The sequence below is a fragment of the Athene cunicularia genome (genome assembly GCF_003259725.1).
Source record: "Athene cunicularia isolate RWA chromosome 3 unlocalized genomic scaffold, athCun1 chr3_part1, whole genome shotgun sequence".
Lineage (NCBI taxonomy): Eukaryota > Metazoa > Chordata > Aves > Strigiformes > Strigidae > Athene > Athene cunicularia.
Genome location: NW_020799097.1, coordinates 78,834,238 through 78,856,284, shown reverse-complemented (window position 1 = coordinate 78,856,284; position 22,047 = coordinate 78,834,238). Strand labels below are relative to the sequence as shown.

General features: G+C 32.7%; 1 protein-coding gene across 1 annotated transcript in view; it reads left to right on the top strand.

Moving 5' to 3' along the window:
• Positions 1-22,047, top strand: part of WDR27 (WD repeat domain 27) — a 125,846-nt gene that overhangs the window by 12,182 nt on the left and 91,617 nt on the right. The window contains exons 7-17 of the mRNA XM_026844571.1: positions 1,213-1,345; positions 4,847-4,950; positions 5,383-5,450; positions 6,416-6,549; positions 7,821-7,897; positions 8,517-8,595; positions 9,160-9,231; positions 10,398-10,501; positions 13,256-13,345; positions 17,741-17,862; positions 18,442-18,575. Coding sequence (XP_026700372.1) covers positions 1,213-1,345; positions 4,847-4,950; positions 5,383-5,450; positions 6,416-6,549; positions 7,821-7,897; positions 8,517-8,595; positions 9,160-9,231; positions 10,398-10,501; positions 13,256-13,345; positions 17,741-17,862; positions 18,442-18,575 — 1,117 coding nt within the window. The remainder of the gene's footprint in view (positions 1-1,212; positions 1,346-4,846; positions 4,951-5,382; positions 5,451-6,415; positions 6,550-7,820; positions 7,898-8,516; positions 8,596-9,159; positions 9,232-10,397; positions 10,502-13,255; positions 13,346-17,740; positions 17,863-18,441; positions 18,576-22,047) is intronic.

Here is a 22,047-nt window from a genome sequence, read left to right as displayed (position 1 = left end):
GGTATTGGCATATCTGGAAAGAATTATGTGACATACCTCGAATCAGACTGTGGCATGGAATTCTTACTGAAGCTGATATGAAGTTGGGTATTGGCATCTCTGGAAAGAATTATGCATGTATGTCTGTAATAAAATCTTGGCCAGTGCATCTGCTTATAAAACATTGCATGATGCTAAGCATTTGTTTTTTATTGAACTCATTGCCCAAGGCTTCAGTAAGAGCAGAATCACAGCCTAAAAATTCATCCATTGTCTAAGTGGAGTACCATTTGTCAGTTACATTTAAAGCTTCTAGGAATCTCTTCATTTTTTTATTTTTTTGTATCCATACCACTGCCTCCATGATATGGTATTTCCCTGGCTGTGGTATTTCTAGTGGTATAACACAGAGTACTTATAAGTCTTTAAACACTGCACTGGTAGCCTCAGCAAGGTGATTCCATGTTTCCAAATGAGGCATTCAGACTACCTGCACACTAGTTGAAGTGAGCTGAGGTCCTCCTAAAGGCAAAAAAGAGGGAGCTTTCTTTAGGGAAGGGGAGATCTACTTTCCCTTGATTGCTTTTTTTCTGGCTCCAATGACTGTTGTATTCTTAGCTGCCTAGTGGTCCAGCTTCAATAACCTTAAGGTCCTAACCTAATGAGAAAGACTTGTTACATTTCTTGTTATTATTTAAAATATATGGATGTTACTTTTATCTCTGAACGTTTGAAGAAGAATGATGTAGTCTCTGTGCCTTATGCTGAATCCAGTGCTAGTAGTTCCTAGGTGTGAGCTGCACATGCATAATTGATGGGACACTCCTTGGGAAGAGGAAACTGAGGCGGCTTTCCATCTTGTTTTTGAATTATGTCATAACTTTAGTGTCAAGGGAATTATCAGGCTAAGTGGAGAGGTATCCAGTACATTTAAGGGTTGATGGAATATGGCTTTCAGAGTCACTTTTTGAGGTGAACGCACCTAAATTCTTCAGACTCCTTAAGTAAGCTCTTTGGATTTTGTCTCTAAGTATTTGAAAGAAGATGGTGCTAAAAATAGCATAGTAATGAGGAAAGATATTTCAAGAGGTCTGGTTCTTAGGATCATTTGAAATAGAAACTTATTGAGTGTGATCTTAGTTTATGTTGTTCTACTACTTCCCTCTTAAATACTATCAGTTTCCTTTCTTTAACTGTTTTTTGATAGTTAATATTGTTGATTGTCTTTCTTAGGTGAAGGGCAAAATACTTCCAAGCTTTGCAAAACAAACAATGTGAGACCAGAAGGATCCGTGGAAGCATCATTGCCTGTCCTCTTCATTGAATGCTGTGACTTTCTAGTATGTTTCCATAATGAAGAAAACATGTAAGTCCTTTAAAATACCACCAAGTATTTGGCTAGAATATATTCCTAGGAGTTCCTATTGGTTCTTGGATTATTTTCACTGCAACTTACTATTTTTTTTAACAATGCAATAAGAAAGTCAAAGAATGTATTTAGTGATGTGCAAGTTTTGGTGGCCTACTCTTCAGCAGATAATGTACACAAACTAATACAAAATTAAAACTGGTTTTGTGTCTAAAAAATAATTTTATAAAAATGGCATTGGGAATATCCATTTTAACATCTATTGATACCAGTTGATCAGGGAAGACCAGTTAAAATAATTAAGAAGACAATTAGAATTAAAAAGTCAAATTTATTTTTAGTTTGCTTTCCTAAGGAAATGTCTGATGCAGTCCTCCTGTGTGCCTGTGTCAATTTGCCTCCCAAATTTAAATAACTTTTGAACTACATAATCTGTTCTTGACAAACTTCTGTCAGAGAGACAGACATTTCAAAGCATGCTGTTTTTACTCCTTCCCATGGAATTGTTTGGCCAGGTAGAGGAGAGATATCTAAATTAATTCTTATAATGCATTTCTTTCCTGAAGAAAAGTTTAACCATATTATCCAGCACCTGGGAATCTGTTCAGGATACTGTCACAAGAACTGTCTCATAGAAAAACTTGGTTTTGTTGTTATTTACAATTGTCATTTGGATAAATTTCTCATCCACATCACATTGTAGGAAACTCTTCTACACTTTGCCCTATGGTGGTTTGTACAGGTATAACTGATTAATACTCTGCTTAGGTATATAAACAGATTTCAATAAACAGAAGAAAAATATCCTGCAGTTCTGGAGAACTTTGTTTGTCTTCATGTCAAATTCAAGTAATTATCAACAAAGAGTTATTTTCATGATACCTTCATTTTCAGAAGGAATACCGCTTTGAGGAAAGAAGTGGTAATTTTTACAACGTACTGAGACATACTTTAATGGAATGTTGTCCTGGTTCAGCCAGGATAGGGTTAAGTTTCCCCAGCAGAGACGGGGAAGGGATCTCCAGCTGGGTTATTCATACCATGCTGACCTTAGGTCCGGGTGCGGGAGTGCAGGAATTTTCTTCCTTTGTAGCTTTGGTCACGGGAAGCAGCGGGCTGTCCGTAACCATTTGTGGTATTTCTCTGTATATCTTTTGTCTTACTGTTATTGCTGTTTATTGTTGTTATCATGGCTACTGTTGTTGTTCAGATTGCTTATTACACTGTTGTATTAAATTTCTTATTTTAACCCGGGGTTTGTGCCTCACTTGCAGCCCGACCGGCTGAGGGTTGGGGAGGGGCAACGGCAATGTGGTCTCCGGTCCCGGCAGGGCTTAAACCACCACAAATGTCAGAATTCTTAAGGCCAGAAGATGTATTATTACAGTCAATTAGTCTTATTGCTTGTATAATACCACTTTCAAAGCACCAAAACTTTGTCTTAATTCAAAAATATAGGTTTGATCTGAACTACAGCACATCTTTGAAGATGTTTAATTTTCCAGTGATAAAGAATCCACTATGTCCCCAGTTGAGTTGTTCCAGCAACTAACTCATTCCATTTGACTTCTAATCTGAATTGCCCTCTTTTCATGCACAGTTATTGGCCTTTAGTATATTTTTTATTCTGATAGTCCAGAGTCAGCTACTATCAAGTTCCCTCCTTGCATAGCAAATTTTAGCTCATGAATAACTTATCTTTACACTTCTGGATAAAGTAGTTTGCACCTTGTATAAGGCATGTTTTCTGTAACTTTTTAAACATTTGCTTTTGAACTTTTTCTGAAATTCAATCTCCTTTCTATTTTAATGCCCATTTTGGACATGGTTGCCTGAAATGGATCCACAGTAATAGGTGGATATAATAATAATAATAATGATAATGATGATGATAATAATAATAATAATAATGATAATAATAAAAAAAATCTGAATTGAGATAACATTACTTTCCAATACCCACCTGATACTGCCTGGCATTATACATCTACGGACTATCTACCCTTTCAGCTATCACATCACAGTTGGAGGTTTTGTTCTGCTTATAAATAACCATGACCATTAAATTCTTACTACAAACCCAGTTCCACTATCTTCTGGTTTTAGAGTTTTTAATTTAGAAGTACTTTTCTGTTTAACTTTTAAATTACCATGTGTTGGTTTTAGCAGGTGGTTCAGATTTGTCTGAACAACTAAGCAGTCCCCAATTTACCACTTTTCCTGCCTGCCATGAAATACAACAATGAAACATTTTTTCAACACTGATTTCAAAAAAATTGTGGGTATCATACTTCCCTAAGCATTTTGACATTGAGGAATTTCATCACAGCAGATGTCATTTTATTATTTTAAAGTGGGCGTGAGATCAGCTTCCTGTATATATCACTTGATATTGTTGTTAATAATAACTTGATAGTGCAACTTCTTTATAAATAATTCAAAGAAATCACAAATTAAATCAGTCTGTTACTGCTGTGCATCGAAGTAGTGCAAACCACAAATAAAACTATATAGAGCACATGAAAGTATCACAAACCAGAACTGAAACTGTCTTTCTCAGTCTGCTTTTTAATGTATTTGACTGTTTCTGGGTTTGCTTGTTTGGCTGGGGTTTTTTATTGAGCCGCTGTGCTGAGTCATTTCATGCCAAGTTGTAGCTTTAAATTTTTCCATACCCTTACTTCAACTCTTGTGGTCTGACTTTACCAATCAAGCTGATAAGGCTACTCACTCTTATTTGGAAAATTTACTCAAATGTTAATATTCATTTTTATTTACTGTGTCATCAAAACATTTTTTAGGTTTTGAGAATGACAACTGTTATTTTGTTATAATCATCTTATGCTTGATAATATTTTGCTTCTGTGAGGGTGTTGACTGAAAACATAACCAGTTGGTCTACTCTGTGGTGTTTGTGAAGGCTGGATTTCATTACCTAACAGCAATACTACTGCCACTAAGCACAGACTGAGACAGACATTCCAGGCCTGCCTGTTTTTTTTTTTTTTTTTCTCCTTAGTTTGTGCTGGTTTTCCTCTTGGACTTTAACTATGTACAAACTCATTTAAATTTCATTGTTTTTTGTGTTTTCATATTACAGGTGGTAAAAGTAAAAATATATATGGATTTGCCTCTCTGATTTTACTATTTGTGTATACCATGCTTTTATAGCATCTTCCAACTGTTAAAAACCACAGTAATTTTGGAAGCAATGTATTTCCTATGCTGTTTTAGACTTGCCATGAGCATTTACATAAAATCAATGATTGTGTCCTTAGTTTTCAAAGATTCACCAATTTTGGTTAAGACTTTTTATCTTGAACTACAGATTTTTAAAAAATGCTGTAAATATAATTTTTTTTTTTTTTTTGGTGTGGTTTATTATTGTTGTACTGGGACTGGGTAACAAGTATTCAAAACCCCAATTGCTGTGTCTTGTATAGTAATAACAAAAGCTTCTTTATCAGACTCAGATAATTTTTTCTCCTTTTTTAATAGACATTCTGCCCTGAATACTAGCTATTTTTGGATAGGAAGCTCTACTGGCTTGTTAATAATTAATTTGGGAAACTTCGAATTAGAAGCTTTTTTATCTTACAAAGGTATGATTATAAGATATCTGACTACATTATGATGTAATTGCTATCTGATATAAATAATGTAAGAATTCGTTTGTGAAATAGGAGAATACAGTAGAAACTAAGTGGTTTTCTTTACAAATGTTTTTTCTAATTTTTTTGTATGTTTTTCTGGCACTGCTGACTTGTGTCAGGGAATTTGTCAGCACTAGATTTCTGTAGTGGGTAGCAATGAATTTTTATTTGATTTTGAAGTTCATGAGTGTTAAATACAAAGAATGTTATTTTACTCCTACTTTAAAATGTGGAGGTAAGATAGAAGGATATACACTGAAGACTGGATTATGGTGGTGTCAAATTAGTATGAGTGATTTTTTTTTTCCTGTCTTAGAGATGATAGCTTTTTCTTTTGAAATGAAAATACAATTTTATAGCACTGTGTTCTTTTTGGTAAAGATTACAGTGACCTCAGGATTCGATTTGCGAGATCGTGTGCATTAGCAAGGCAGGCAGTTAATGGAAAGGTCAGTACACAGTAAACATTGTTTTATGAATGTTTACATTTCCAGTTATTTTTAATAAATATTAATTACACATTTTGTTTACCAGATTCATGTACACATTTGCTTGATATGAATTACACAGTAGTTTCTCTGGAGAAGGTTGATTCTTCTTGATGGAATCTACTAGTTTAATAGCTGGGTAGTTTTAAAGCTCTCACAGTTTGTATACTGTCCAAAGTGATTAATAAGCAAAAGGTGAACTGTTTTTTATAGTGTTTGGTGTGGACTTTGAATGTCAAGAACGATCACCGTGGGAGCAGAGGCAATCTTTTAGGAGAAAAAAAAAAAAAAAAAAAAAAAAAAGATACAAGCATTGTTACACCTTGTTTCTCAAACAATGTTAGGATGAACTGCTTCTGAATCCTTCCAAGAAATCTGTGAAAACTATTTGAGTTGTGGGAAAATTTCTGTGGAAAGTCACTAAAACTGCTTTTAAGGAAATTAAAAGCATTCTTGTCTGTATACTCCATTTCTGATATTACAGTTTTGCTACAGAACTGAGCTGGATCTTAGCCTTTCTACATATTTAACATAGCACTGTTTGGTTTTAAAGGATTTTGTTTTAAATTCAGCTCTTAGCATGTTCTCAGCATGTCTCTGAAACTAATCTTTCTTCCATGTGTGCTTCTTTTTTCACAACCCTTACTGCAGAAGTATCTCTTTTGTAGAAGGTAATGGAATTTCTGTGACTGTTATGTATGCAAGTCTGTTAAGACACATATTTAAGCAACATAAGCATATTTTTGAAGGACAACATTAACCCTTTTTTACTGTTTAAGCTCTGCAAGACTAAAACAATGGCTATTTTTGATTAATTTTCACAAACAATAGAAAGTGATTTAATTTTCTATTATAAATTCTTCAGTATTGATGCTCAAATTATGAAGTAAATGTAGTGTTATTTTATGGTATAATTACTGGTGCAGGTTTTATGCTTGATCACTTCAATGTTTGAAGATGTGTTTGCTGTGTTTGAAGTTAACCTTGCTGCATTGGTGAGAAGTCAGCAAAGTGATTTTCTCCTATGTGGAAACAAGAATAGTCTATCAGTTATTGCCAGGTACAGAATAACTAAATTTTCTTTGAGTTGGATTATGCATTTTTTTTTCCTGATACTGAAGTGCATCAGATGGTTTTGTATAGTGCTATTTGTTGAAGTGGTTTTATTTTACTTGTTTTCCTGTCATGCTTTAGTTGTACTGAGTGGGAGAAATCACAGAATCATAGAATAGTTGAAGCTGTAAGGCACCTCTTCAGGTCATCTGTCCAACAACTGCCCTACTCAAGCAGGGCTACCTACAGTCAGTTGCCCAGCATCATATCCAAATGGCTTTTGAATATCTCCAAGGAGGAAGAAATCACTTCTCTGGACAACCTGTGCTAGTGCTCAGTCAATCTCACAGGAAAAAAGTGCTTTCCAGTGTTCAGACAGAACATCCTGTATTTCAGTTTTTGCTCATTACCTCTTATCCTTTCACAGGGCACAGAGCCTGGCTCTAGAGTCTTCCTTACAGCCATATACTGGTACATAGGCTTGTTCCTCCCCTGGTGCAGAACTTTGCAGTTCCCCTTGTTGAACTTCATGAGGTTGCTGTCAGCCCATTTCTCCAGCCTGCGGATATATCTCTGGATGGCAGCACAATCTCTGTTGTATCAGACACTCCTCTCAGTTTTTTGTGTTATTAGTAAACATGGTGAGGATACCCTCTGCTCCTTCATCCAGATTATTAATGCAGATGTTGAACACAATTGGACCCTGTATTGATGCCTGGGGTATTCCGTTAGTTACTGGCCTCCAACTAGACTTTAGGCCACTGTCTAGGCCTGGCCATTGATCTGGTTTTCAGTCCACCTCACTGTGTGCTCATCTAGCCCATACTTCATCAGCTTCTCTATGAGGATTTTATAGGTGACAGTGTGGAAAGCCTTACTGAATTCCGAGTAGACAACAGCCACTGTCTTCCCCTCCATCTACCAAGCCAGTCATTTTATTGTAGAAGTTTATCAAGTTGATCAAGCACAATACAATATTCACTGAAGTGCAGCTTTCAGTGCTTATAATAAAATAATCAGTTAATATTCACAGAAATGGGATTTAACATGTAAATACAATGGTCTGTGAATCTAGTCAGGGCCAAGGCTCATCTGTACTACTGGGAATCTGAGCTGATAACTAGTCCACTATGCCTTATTTCTGTTTGTGAAAAGCTCATTGGTATTGCACATATACATACACACATTCACACTGAAAAGGAATTTTAACACCATTTCCTAACTTGATGCTTTTGTCTATTGCATTGATTGATTTTTGTGCTTGGTTTTATAACTTAGGTGTTCTTTATTGACAAATTCTCCATTGTGTAAAGGTTTAAAGAAAAACATGAAAGAACCTGCTAGTAAAACAATTGGTAAGTATAAACTAGTCTTGAAAGGAATTAATAAAGTTATATTTTTAATAACAGTAACTGATTCACAACTGGCTTGTGCCTAATACAATCAATATATTGATTTCTGTTTTAAATATATATTGCATTATATTTTTATATTAGTAGGAAGAATTTTATACTTCTAGTAGTATTTCTTATCTTACATATGTATTTGTATTGAAAATGATTCTAATAATGTATTTTTCTTCTTTCAGAAACAATCCTCTGAGAATTTTTTGTGAATTTTCAAAGAGTTAGAGTGTAGAATGTTTAAATTTTTCATGTCATTCATTTTCCATAAAATGCATAAAATTTTTCCGTCTAATTCATAATTTCTTTCTTAACTTTGATTACCTGCTTTGGTGTTTTTTTTTCATATTTAATATGAAAAATATTTTCTATTTAATATGAATATATTTAATATTTCATTTTCCAGTTCATATTTATCTCATTATTATTTTAGAGTGGTTGGTCATAAATGTGTTTTGTAACATAAGGAGACATCGAATTTTTTACAGTGCTAACTTAGCTAAGTATCTACCTTAACTTTAAAAATATGAAGTTAAAAAATTTTAATGAAAATTTAATTATTTTACTATAGGAGTGAAAAGCACAATGAAAGATCAGCCATTGGTTTTCCATAATAAAATTAAGTCATCAGGTTATACAGCAGCACCACGGTGAGTAGGTACATTAGTATTTTGTCTGTTTTATTTGTATGTGATATTTTGTCAAATAATGAAGCCATGTAGTCTCATGATTGTGAAATTGATTACCTGTGAAAAACAGATATGATTTTATCAAAGAAAATAATTTTAAAATCATGTTGTAAACCAAAATTTTTGCAGCTTCTGGTCAGTGTTCAACTTCCTTTCAAAACATATATCAGGCATTGTGTCTCTTTCATATGATTAAACTCTTGTTTATTCAGCTTGCAGAAAGAAATGTCTGAGAACCTTTATATGAATGGATTTTGACCTTCACAATGCATTATGCAACAAATAACATTTTGTTATGAGTTAAAAAAAAGCAAAATTTAAGTTCAAATTTGAGCATTAGATCATTAGAATGTTATCTTGTCATCAATGTGTATGTTATCTTACCTACTGACATTGCTAGCAGAAAAATAGTGGGAAGGAAGCAGGATTGTTTTTTGTTTGAAACAAACTATTTTTCTCATGAAAATTTAATGCTTCATATAGGAGAGTCTGTGTTTTTTGTTTTGTTTTTTTTTTTTCTTGTAGAATGACCATGTTTTCTCCAAATAATAACCTGAAGAAAAATGAGGTATCAAAGTGGAAAACCAGTTGTAAACGGTAGGTAATCTAGAAGTTTCATTAGAGGAGGAGCAAATTAAAATGAGGATAAGTACAGTTCTTCTGGAAATACGGTTTGTAGTTTCATTACTGGTATCACTGGAACTAAAAGGCTTTGTAAATCTGTTATAAAATGACTTCAACAAGTGATTCAGATTATCAGCTTATCAATTAAATTTGAGTAAATCCTACATATAAAAGAAAAAATGTATATGTATTTTCTTGTGTTGCTATAAAGAGCATGTGATAAGTATAGTTGGAAGCATAGTCCTATCATGTTCTTAAGATGCAATTGTAATCACAAAAATAACTGAATGTGGCACAGTAAGATTTAGTGATTTCAGATCAGATGCCTCATTCACGCATAAATCATGTTATTTTAAGCTAATGCAAACTTACTCTAATGGATTTAAATAGAGTATACATAATGGTACAGTTTGACCAGTGGATTCATCATCACTGTGGACGCAAAGAATGAATAGATTGAATATTTTTTTTAGAGTTGACATTTTCATATTAATTGAAGTTAAATAGGGATATTACACACATTTTTTCTCTTTAGTATTATATAAAGTCTTTCTTCTATGTGGTACAAACAAAAATAAAGAATGATTAATGCCATCATTTTTCTTTTTTTAGAAAACCTGTTTCTTAAACTCTTGATAGCTCAAGATTAAGTTTTTGTAATCCTTGCACACATAGGCAAGTCTTTAGATGAGCACTTCAGATCCTTTCAAGATTGGTTTGCACTAATTTATGATAGGTTAAGCTACTTAGAACTTTGTGTGGGTTTTTTTAGTATCTTCTTAAATAGATGATCACTGTAATTATTTTTATGTATGGAGATATTTTTCATATTCCTTATTGTCACAACAAGGTAGAATTTGCATTTTTATTAGATAGGTATGCAACTTAAGAAATTTGATCTTATGTACAAGTCCATGTTAATTCTGATCTCATGAATTCATAACAGTTGATGATAAGACTAATTTAAGTATGACAATCTAAAATTCATTCTGCCTCATCTTAGATTTAACATAAATTTTCCAGGAAATATTTAAATAAAGAAGTTTAGAATAGCTCCCAAAACACATTTATTTCATAATTGAAATGAAAATATGCTGGGTTTAGATATCGTAATTTTTTTTTTTTTTTCTTTTTTGAAGTAAAACCAAAGAATATCCATTGGAAAGTTATCCTCCAGTCAAGTATGAGAAAGAGATATCTGTTACTTCTAAACCAACACCAATTTGTTGCATGCAGTATTCTGGTATGTACAGTTGTGTCAGTGTGCAGGAAAAAAACCCCAAAATTGTGAGACATGGTTTATTAAGACCATGGATTTACTAGGTAAATTCCCAGAAAACTTTCTGGCAATATCATGTTCTGTTTGATAATTTTTTGACTTGCAAAACTGTGTAAGCTGCCAACATGTACACGAAAGGATTCTAATTCTCTGATTTTACATCTTGTTTCCTTTTGGACTTTTTCTATAGCTTTACCACTGCAACTTGAAAATTAGTGGTCTAATGAGTTCATTCACTAAGGAATTTATTTTATGAGACATATACTTAGTGTCATTAGGGTGTATTAAAAGCTGAAGTTCTGTTTCAAAATTTCTTATGCAAATATTATTCAGTTTTTATATAGTAAAATAAAATAAAAAAAAGAATTCTTCCATATAATCCAAAGAAGAGTATTCTTCTTACCTGCTTTGGAAGTGTCTTGTAATTAGTCATTTCCAGTCCACATAAATATGATTATACAGGAACAACTTTTTAGATTAGCAATCAGATGTATTACCAGGTATATAATCATGTCAGTGTACACTTTGCAAACCACAATATTTTCAAAGTATCTAAAAAGATGTGTCTTTATATATATTTTGAGGACAAGAGCAACTTTCATCTTCAGGAAATAAAACCAATTCGATGCAATCAGTAGCTTTTCTAAAATATATTCCAGCCATCTCTCTGTTCCCTTGAGAACGGGAAGAAATTATTTTATGGCTCCCGAAAGAAGTTGGTTGCAGAGAGTTTATTTCTATGAATGTTATGTGCACTTAAAACTAAAAGCTCTTTTTTACCAAAGAAAAGAAATGTTATAGTTTTGATAATGCATTTTAAGTATAAATCCTTTTACTTTCAGGAAGGAACACCTGTCTGTCTCACACACACACATCTTAACCACAGTTTAGCAAAACAAGATTTAGCAAAAATTGCAGATATTTTTTTTTTCTTGGAATAAAAAAATCATCATAATGTAAGCTTGTAAAAATGAGTTCTATTGTTAGAGTCTGTGTTGATCGGATGGTTCTTAGGTTTAACAGTATATTTTCTCTTGCAAATTCGAAATTGCAGCTTGGAACAATCTTTCAAGTGGTCTTTGTAAAGTATGAATCACAATAATATTTATGTGCATCTAAATGTAGTAGAAAGAAAATGAAATAGAAAACTAAAATAAAACAAGAGACTGTACAGTTGCATTAATGAGTTAATACAAACCTTCTTAGATTTATTAAACATCCTTTTGTAGTATTGGAGGTGTTACATGTTATGACTTGTTGCTCTGTTTAGAAAACAGTTCAGAATTTGAGATATTGTTCCATTGAGCAAGCCTCCAAAATTCTTTGCAAGATTTTTTTCTCTCATTGTGTGTGCACAAGAATGTTTATATATTCTCTGTGTGTGACTTATATCCCTTACCTGATATACTTACCAATCAGTTCTCAAGTTGAAAATATATACTGTCAAAACTTTAGGAAAAGTGGGGGAAACCTGCAGAAGAGCACCACCCTTTAGCTCAAAGACTTCATACCTTTAAGTTTATGGGGCATGCACTTTTTGGAATATTTTGTCCAGAACTACTTATCTTATTTTTGTGATGAAAATATTTAACAGCATTATTTAGTATGTGCAATTACTAGTACTGGGAGAAAAGGTCAACTGAAATGGTCAGATAAACTGCAAAATAGTTTTATAAAGCAGCTCTTTGCCAGTTTAGTATGATGGTACATAACTGATAACAGAAGAAAAGATTCTGGAATGCCTCTTCTTACCCTATCGTGTGTCTCACTTAAAACTCACTTTTATTAGATGACTCTCAGAGATTAGAAATATGGATCTCTTATTTGTTTATGTTGCCATAATTTGGGAAAAAAATGTGTTGTGAAATGTAGTATTGAATGTGCAATGTGGATGACACTTGGACAGTGAATAGCAGTGCATAATGTTGGTGAGGTCAAGCATGACTCTTATTTCCTCTCCCTTTGTAAACATGCTCTGAAGATTTATGAAGGGGCTGTTCAGGTGGTACCCCTTTAAAAAGACTTTTCACAGTGAACTTCATAGCAGTGATTTGAATTCTGCACTCCATTTCTATATTTTCTCTCATTGCTGTCTTCTCTTTCTCCAATCTCCCTTATTTTTTCTCATTGGTTCATGTATCTGCTCTTTATTATTTTAATTTTTTTCAGGAAAAGTTTTTGAGCAAACAATTAAATTTCACAAATCACTGCCATTATGTAGTCATAAAGGGAGTCTACCCTGTCATTGTGTATTCCCACTGATCACCAGCATAAATGAACAGTCTGAATGCACTTGGATAGTTTTCAGGATTACCTTATGAAGAAAATTTATCATCTTTAAGAAGCAATCCAGAATGACTAATATGAACTTTTTATTGTAATATATAAGAAAAGGTGATATGACTTTAATAAGAAGGTAATAAGAAGATATTAACAAATGAGTGTAAGGAAATAGATTTAAATGACTGCTAAAAATTTTTGTACTTAAATTTTTGTAGCACTTTTTTTGTGAAAAGTGAATTTCTGCCTTATGATGAATAATGGTTTTGAGAATATGTCAGAACAAGAAATGAATTGCATACAAATTCCTACCAGTGTAGGAAATAATATCTGGTTTGTGTTTTATTGTAGTGACATATGTGATTTTTAATGATTAAAAGAAACAGCACATTATGTCCTTGTTGCTTTCAAATATAAAACATGAGACACTCTTTACAGGGGATGGAGAGATGCTGGCTTGTGGCCTGGCTGACAAAACTGTACTGATATTCAGTTCCGATCTCACCGATACGTATAATGTCTTTTCAGGTAAATTTATGAATTACATTATTAAAGAAATAGTATATGATTGAGTTTAATCCAAAATGGCATAGTAATTAAAACATTCCACTTACATCACCTTGAGAAGAATGAAGGAGAGGGATACCGCTGATTTAAGTTATGAAGTTATTTCTCTGATTGGTTAATCTTGTTCTAGAATAAAATTGCCTACTGATTTTCCCATTTCTTAATTTTTAGAGATGTAAATAGTAATCTATCATGATATATATGGCAGTCTTCATTGTGTATGTATATTAAAATAATGAAATAGAAATAATAAAGACAATATATTGTAATGATAATACATGTGTACATTGCAGTAGTGTATTGTATTAGATTATTATCCAAAAAAATGACTGTGGTGATTTCACAAAAAATGTGTTTGGTTTGCATCTCCCAACTTCTAAAGAATAACTGTTTTTAAAAAAGGGACTATTGCTATGGAGAAATCCATATCTGTAAAAGTGTATGCATGTGCAAACACATGCATTACTTAACACTGTAAATGAACCTTAGAAAATAAATAATTCTAAATTTCTAGAAGAACTATCTGTTAAATTTTTAATAACAGTAAATGTTATGGCTTTAAATCAGTCCTGCTAAATGAATTTTCTGTGGAAGTTCTTAATGGAAGATGACTGTCATAAGCAGGCCTTAACAAGTATAAAAGTAGACTCTTCTAAGTTATTTTAGAGAATTATCTCTAAGTAGATAACTCTGATAACTGATTTCTGAAAACTGGGGATTTTGGGAGTAATTTAAATTCTATTCAGTGGAAGAAGCAGTGGCACTGTGACAACTAATGGAGGCCACATTACTGATACCGTCCTCTTTGTGTGAGGAAATTGATGAAAATATGCCTTGTAGACAGGGTAGCAAGGTCTTTTTTCTCCACAATAGCAAATTCATAAACTTAAAAAAATATTTTTCTTCATGTATCACTGACTGATTTGATTAAATTCATAGTGCAAGTCATATAAACTGTAGGCAGGAATAGTGTTTTGAGGGTTTTTTTGACATAATTTTATTATTTAAGTAGTACTGAAATGAAAGCAACAATTTTTTCCAAAGGGACCCCATATATCTGGAATATAACATTGTTTTAGACTATTTCTTCTAGAATGGATTTCTAAAAAATACTATTAACCAGAAAAGATCAAAATCCTGTATTTCCTTCCCATACTTGTTACAAGCATCTATAAAAATAATGATACAGTACTGCTACAGTATTTGGTACACAGCAGTTTAACAAAGTTGTGTCTAAAGAATTCAGTGTGTCTTCAGGTAACACATCTTTTTAAACTAAACTGAAGAAGCTAAGATGTAAATGATTTTCAAGAACTTTAAAGTCTTTTGGTAGCAGGGCAACTCTGAACATGAAGTAGATCATAAATGCTGCAAAATTATTCCATGACGCTATGAATTATCATTGTACAGTGTGCGTTCTGTAGCTGGTCTTTGCATTTTGTCTTTTGCTTCCCAGAGCCACCTTCTCTTTATGTGAAACACTGTCAAGAGGTTAGACAGGCTGGTTTTACAAGAATGCATATAGAGATTATGTGCAGCAGAAAGTCGCATTTCCATTCTGTGAAATATTCTTGTTTGGATGTTTTTTTAACTGGGGTTTGCTTTTATGCCAGCTTCATTGATCTTGGACTGGTAATAGCTGGGTTTTATCTTTGTTTCATGTCAGGGGAAGATACTAATTACATTGCTATATCTTGCTATATACTAATTGCTCTCTCTTGCTATATACTAATATCTAAGGAATGACTCGATACTGCCAATAACAGAAAACATACACTTTAATAAGAAACAATATTCATCAAAGTAGACATATTTGAAAGCAGAAAACAAATTAAAATTTAGAGGTTTATAAATTTGAAAGAAAACCTTAGTTCATGTTACTCTAAATCATGAAGGAAACTGTACTTACATTTTGACGTATTATTAATGAAAGGCTTTGTCTTTCTATGAATTAAAATTAAGTATTATGATTTCATAAGATGTTTCAACATCCAGAGCTCCCTAAAATGTTGCAGTACTCTACAAATGTGGGCTAATTTATGGTGATAAGAGTAAAGTGATCTGTACCAAACTTCATGCTAGTAGAGAAGCTTTTTTTGGTGCCTGTAGGTAAGGCATCAAGTACTAGTTCTTTCTCTTGCTTTTTTTTTTTTTTTTTTAAATTTATTACTAAATTGTTCTTCTGACAGTTGACTTTGTTCTATTAGTTTTCTTAGGTTTTGCACTACTAATTTATTTCATTGTTACTTTTCATTCTTTATTCTATGGCTTTTTTATGATGCACAGTCTGAAAAGAAGTGTAGGCCACATTCTACTTCAGGCTCTGTAGATAGCATAAAAATGCAGCCTGTGCCTCTAATTCTTTCCAAAAGCAACATAAATGTGAAACTGTCAGATACTGTACTATAGGGGAGTGGGAATCACAAACTATCAGTTATGTGCTTATTTCATTCTTGTAGTACTTCTTTACAGTTCAGATTAGCATGAAATCACCTATTTATTTTCTATTCTAGATGCCTTTGGTTTCCACGTGTCATAATAAATATATTTTCTTTTCATTAAAACCCATGATACATTACTCTTATTCAGAGCTGCAATTAATGGTGATGTAAAATTTTCCCTTTCCAAGAAATGGCAACAATATTCTGCTAAAATTTTTTAATTTCAAGGTGGTATTTACATCTGAATATAGCTGATTATTGAATAACATATTTTTATCATGCACCATCAGAGAGGAATGGTATAACAACAGCAGTTTTGCTATAAACCTGATTTTATTCAGTTTTGTTCCCTGAAGTGCTCAGTTATAGTTTTAAGTAGTTCTGCATTCCTCTTCTGTGTTGGCTCTTCAGATGTCTGTGTCCCATAGTGAAGTGCAGGTAATGCTGACCAGCATTAAAACAGTTACAGCCAGCATGGCCCTTTTGAAGAAGTCTTTTTACAAAAGCAACTACTCTGCTTCTCAATATGCTTCAGGACTGGGGAACCCAGAATAATGTCTGTTTTGAAGCTTACTGGCCTCTTGTAAGCCAGTTGGCGTCTCCTTCACTGTGCTTTGGGACTGGGGGACCTGGAGCACAGAGATTCTTAAGGTTTTTGAATGGCTCTTCCAATTTTCCAAACCTCAGATTTTCCTAAAGTTTCTCATGTTCCTTACCACTTTGGAAAATTTTTTTGTATATTCTGGTAAGTTGCTTTGTTTGCTTAGTTTTGTTTTTCTTTAATGCAGGTAACTCAAGGCTTCCAAATGTTTTTGCAAAACCCAAACCAATAGATCCTTGAGAGTAAAATTAGTGTAGTACTTACATACATATTTATCCAGTACCTATTCAGTTTTCTGGTGAAAAATCTATAGGTCTTCAGTAACTATGAATTAAAATATCTTGTTTATAAACATTTTTATAGATATATAGTATCATAGATCTTCATTGCTGATATAAATTGATTAGCCTTCCTGTAATTTAAAGCAATCAATTTTTTTTTTTATATAAAACTTTAGTTGATTAAAGAGAAAATGTGCACAAGAGGGCAGCATAAGAGCTTTGAATGTTTTAAGGCTAGATGAAATTCATCAGACTTCATCTGGGCAAATTAGAATAATATGGGCCAAAGTTTGTTAAATTTGTTTGACATAATTTCTTCTTTTTTGACCTTTTTGTTCAGCATCAATATAATTTTCAATTAGATTAATAATTTTAGTTTCTGGATGATGTTTCTGGGTTTTGAAGTTCTTTCTTTGTAAGTTTCTAATCTTGTTTTTAACTGTATGACACCAAACTGGAAGTCTGTTTCTTGTAGAAGTTTTTTGCTATTAACTGGAGATTATAATACTTTAAACTACAATTTTTAAAAAGGCAGTTACTTTTTTTAATCTAATGAGACATTCCTTCAGAAGTTGTAGTGGCATGTTCATTACGTTTTCACAAAAGCAGCTAACACAGTAATAAAAGCCTAATGAATAAACCAAAGTATTACAACTATTTGCAAGGTCTTAAGTAGTTTCCAGATCATGTTAAATATAAAAATATAATACTCAGATTCTCTTATTGAGTAATACTGTGTCTTTGCTTAATGTAAATTTCAAGGATATTTCTTGAAAATGCTCTTCCAGTAACTTTGAAAAATTAGTCAGAATTATCATTGTCCAATCATTAATGAGACATTTTTTCATGGTTTTTGAAAAAAATCAATAACTGGTTTACTGTTATCAGTTTTAATCCAACCATTTGAAGCCTGTATTTAAAATATATATTTTAATATTGTATATGATTATATTAAAACAGAATGTTTCGCTCTGAAGAAATGTATAAATGCAAGAAATGAGCATTATGATATTTCTGTTATTGTTTTTATTAGGTCATGATGGTGCACTTAACTCTGTTGGCTGGAGTCATGACAAGAAGTGGTTAGTTTCTGCATCAGAAGACAGAACTTTAAGGATCTGGTCAGTCTGCAATAAGGAACCTGCCCTAATTCTGGTAATTAGAAACTTCTGTTAGTTTGGTTCACAGGGGACACTGTTTTGCACTTTAACAGATCTATAGAAGGAATGTACTGATTTTCAGAGCTCCTCAGTGGTGGTGATTCTAACTGATACTGTGATTTGGTGGTCTCCATTGACTTCAGATTAGGCTTTTATCATGATAGTTTCTGAAAAGAAAAAAAAAAAAACCAAAAACAAACAGCTTTGGTAGGCAAAGTCTGGAAGTTTTGGTTTTACTGTCTGCTCAGTATATTCTATTTTCATTATCTCCGCTCTGCTCGACTTTATAGTCTACTCCCCAATTCAAATGGAAGTTTAGTGTATGAAGCTAGATTGTATTAGATTTAATTGACTACAGATACTATCAACTTTTCATTCTACTTAAATTAGTTGGCAGTAAACTTTATTTTGAGATTAATAGACATCAGAAATAGGAAGGGCCACTACATAATAGGTTAACCTCCTGGCATATAATCAGGATTACAGGGAGACTATGCCTTAAAACCAGGAATCTCAGACAAAAACTATTTGTTATCTTAGAATCCATTCTTAATATTTTTTTTTTTCATTTCAGGGCAAAGAAAAGTTCCATAAGACTGTACGCTTTGCACAGTTTTATTTTATAGATGCATTTATATTGCTGTGTTGTGGAGCTGAATTTCATCTGCTAAATTTCCATGTAGATACAACCAAGGATGACCTCAAACGGTGAGGACAATTTCTCATTAACAGACCAGTTAGAGTACTTATACTGCTTGATCTGTGATGTTCTGGGTGGTGAGGTGGTCTGGGGGGCAAGAATATTACAGAATTAAAAAACTGAACAAGTTGTAAAAGCTAATTGTAAAAATACCTTTGTTCTGGAGTAATAGAAAAAAATTTCTTCATTGCTAGGCATCCTTCATGCACTTTATACTAATACTATTCTGTTTATCATTTTGTGTCTCCTTCTTTCTGGCTTGGAATAAGTTCTTTTATTAAGTGTCTGATATACCTTTTCTATTCTTTCAGTTTGTAAGTGGCGCTAAAACTATCCTTGTATCCTTTTTTTGCCAAGTTTCTCTGCTCTTCATTTGCTCTTGCTGGCTTTCAGCTGTATTTGTGTATATGAGACTATTACATTCAAATACATATATATACATATATGCATGTATATATGTATATAATATAAACATACATATATGTTTAGAGACAATAGCATTTAAAACACCTTGAAGAGGTATTTTTCTTTGTCTGATATTATGACTTTAGATTTTGAGTGGAAGGACAAACAGAATTAAGGTTACAACACTGAAGTCAATTAGCTGATATTGTGAATGGTGTGTTCTATCTGTTTATGATATTAAATAGTATTGGGATATATCGTTAGATGGGATAAACTGGCCTATTTCCTTGGTAGTTTTTCCCCTGCACAGATAAACATACTAAGCACAGGCTTAAATATGTTTGTGAATAGGAGTGCTTTCCTTGAATGAGGCATCAACCTGGTAGGTGGAACTTCACTGAAACTTTAAATGTTCATACGGAAAACAAAAGGAGAAAAAATGTGAAGTTATATCACTTTTTTAAAACACACTTTCTTAAGAACATAAATTCCTTCTTATTTGAAAAAGTAGCCAATGGATTATGATCTAACTTCCATTGAAAAAAATCTTCAAAATTATTAATTAATGGTGGTTTTACAGTTAATCCACTGTCCTTTGTGATCCTTTACCTTTCATTTCTGGTCAAAATCCTTAATGGAGGGGAGTGTTGTGACTCGTGTTATTTTCGTCATATACTCTATTTGGATGGGAATATAGCAAATAGACTGGAAAACTAAATACAAAGGAATACAAAATTTCCTGCTTTGATTTTATAGTGTATGCATTACATTAATAATAGAATAAAATGAAAAGAAAATACTGAAAGAGTGACACAAGTTTTTTGAAAGGATTTTTTTCCCCATTGACATTTTTTTCTTGTAACTGGTTCTACAGAGATCTCATGTTCTGAAGTGCTTACCCTGTAGCAAAGTGTAATAGTACAAGAAGAACCTGGAATGCAGGAAAAGTGATTCCTGTTTCCAGTTTTGCTTGAAATCTATTCATAGTGTAAACAAGTAATATTTGGAAACTGAGGCAGGCAACTTCTTCCCTCATACTGTTCTTAACTCTTTAAATTTATACAAACAATTGTGGAGGAATGTAGAAAAAGAAGATGGAAAATCATGTTCTGGTATCTTAGATCCTTCCGCCTTCTGAGTATTTTTAATTTTTAAGATTTAGTTTAAAATATTTTTTCCTTCTATTTGTAGGGGCTTAGGCTTTAATAAGGAACTTTTGTTGTAGTATATAATGTGCTGGCTCTAGATATCTCCATTGTTGGGTTTTTTTTTTGAATAAATACCCATGCCTCCCAGACCAAAGTATCCAGTAACCTGAAGAACATCCATACTGCAGTCACTGTTGTGGAAGACTTGTCTAAACTACCCTTAAGCTAGTTAGTTCAGAAACAAAAGGCAATATGGAACTTGATGTGCTTCTAGCAGAATTTTGTTATTGCATACGTCTTAGTTTTTCTTGATACATTAACACGAACTCAAAAATATGCAATTAGACTCTCTGGGATATTAGTCTAATGCCAAAACACCAAGCACACAAATATAGATATTACAACAAATCCACGAACCAGTCTGAGGCCTGGTTATATCTGTATCTATAGCTATAAAAAGAAAAGGTATTAAAGGTTAATTTGCTTTGACATTTTCTTGTGGAATCCCTCCAGTTAATTTTTCAGCATTTCTTTCTTTTTTTGAACACTGCATCATTCCTTTTATTTCTCACAACTCTTTCATTCTGTCTTCTGAGTAAAGTTTGGAAGAGTGCTTGAATGGAACAGATTCAAGAAGACAATAGATCTAGCCCCAAACATGCTTTATACCCTTAATCAGAAGAGCACGGCAATGCAGCCTGGCTAACCAATGTATTACAGAGTTGAAGACAGTACAATGACAAATCTGTGTCTCATTCTTTCTCTGTGCAGAGTTTTCAAAGAACTTCCCATAGGTATTAATTAACTAAGCATTACAACAACTGAATTAAATGGTCAGATATTGGTTCAGTTTTAAAGGTGAAATTGAGAAGAGGAAATAAGAAAAAACAATATTATACTCCTTATTGGCTTATTTAAATATATCCTTATTTACAAATGTCATAGAGGAGATTTATTGCAGTTCTGGTAATAGGATACGGATCTCCTGACTTCTGCTTCTATGATAAATCTCAAAATGATTCACAACTTAACCAATTTTTATTATGTTCTCTGAAATTACCATCGAATTTCCACTCTCATCAGCGGTTTTGCATGCTGATATGAGGCGTAAATATTTGCTTCTCAGTTTATTATGATTTTTAAAATTCTTAATTACTTTTAATTCACATAAGAATTTGAGCAGAACAAAACATCTATGGGTTTTTATCTCATTTTTATAGTTTTTTCTGTACTGTTTTGAAGATCAGAATAAGCAACTTGAAAGGAGTTTAAAAATGAGAAAATTGTGTTCCGTTAACAGAAACAGTGTCTTTTAAAGCCATTATATTTAGCAACTAGTAGTAATCATACATACAGTAAGGGAAGTAATGATAAAATATCTACTCTAATGAAATAGGAAGCTATACTAGAACATAGAGATGGATAGAGCAAAGGCCACGCAAAGTGGATTTAAAATTTAGCATGCTAGTGATACATAGGACCGTGTTCATTTCAGGTACTTCTTGAAAATTAAAGTTTAACAGGATAATTATTTTCATGCAAACCACTTTAAGCCAGCTTAAATTTCTTAAGTAAATGGGCTACACAGACCTGATTCAGCAGTATGATAATAAGAATATTCTAAACTTGGTTTCTTTGAGCTTCAGCCATCAAAGAACTTAAACACACTTTGCTTTTTATCAGAAACAGAATGGAAGTTAGATGAGAAGTACATAAGTCATAAGATGAATTCTAACAATCTTCTACCAGCAACATTTAAATGCTTAAATTTTCCCGTGTTTATCTTTTTTATGTCTAAGATTCATTACATAGAGTCAGTGAATGACACCCACCCTCCTCCATAGTGTAAGAGAGAATATTTTTCATTTATAAATTCTAAGTGTTCTAGAAGATGAAGTGATTCTTTTCATGTGGCTGATTTTCTTAT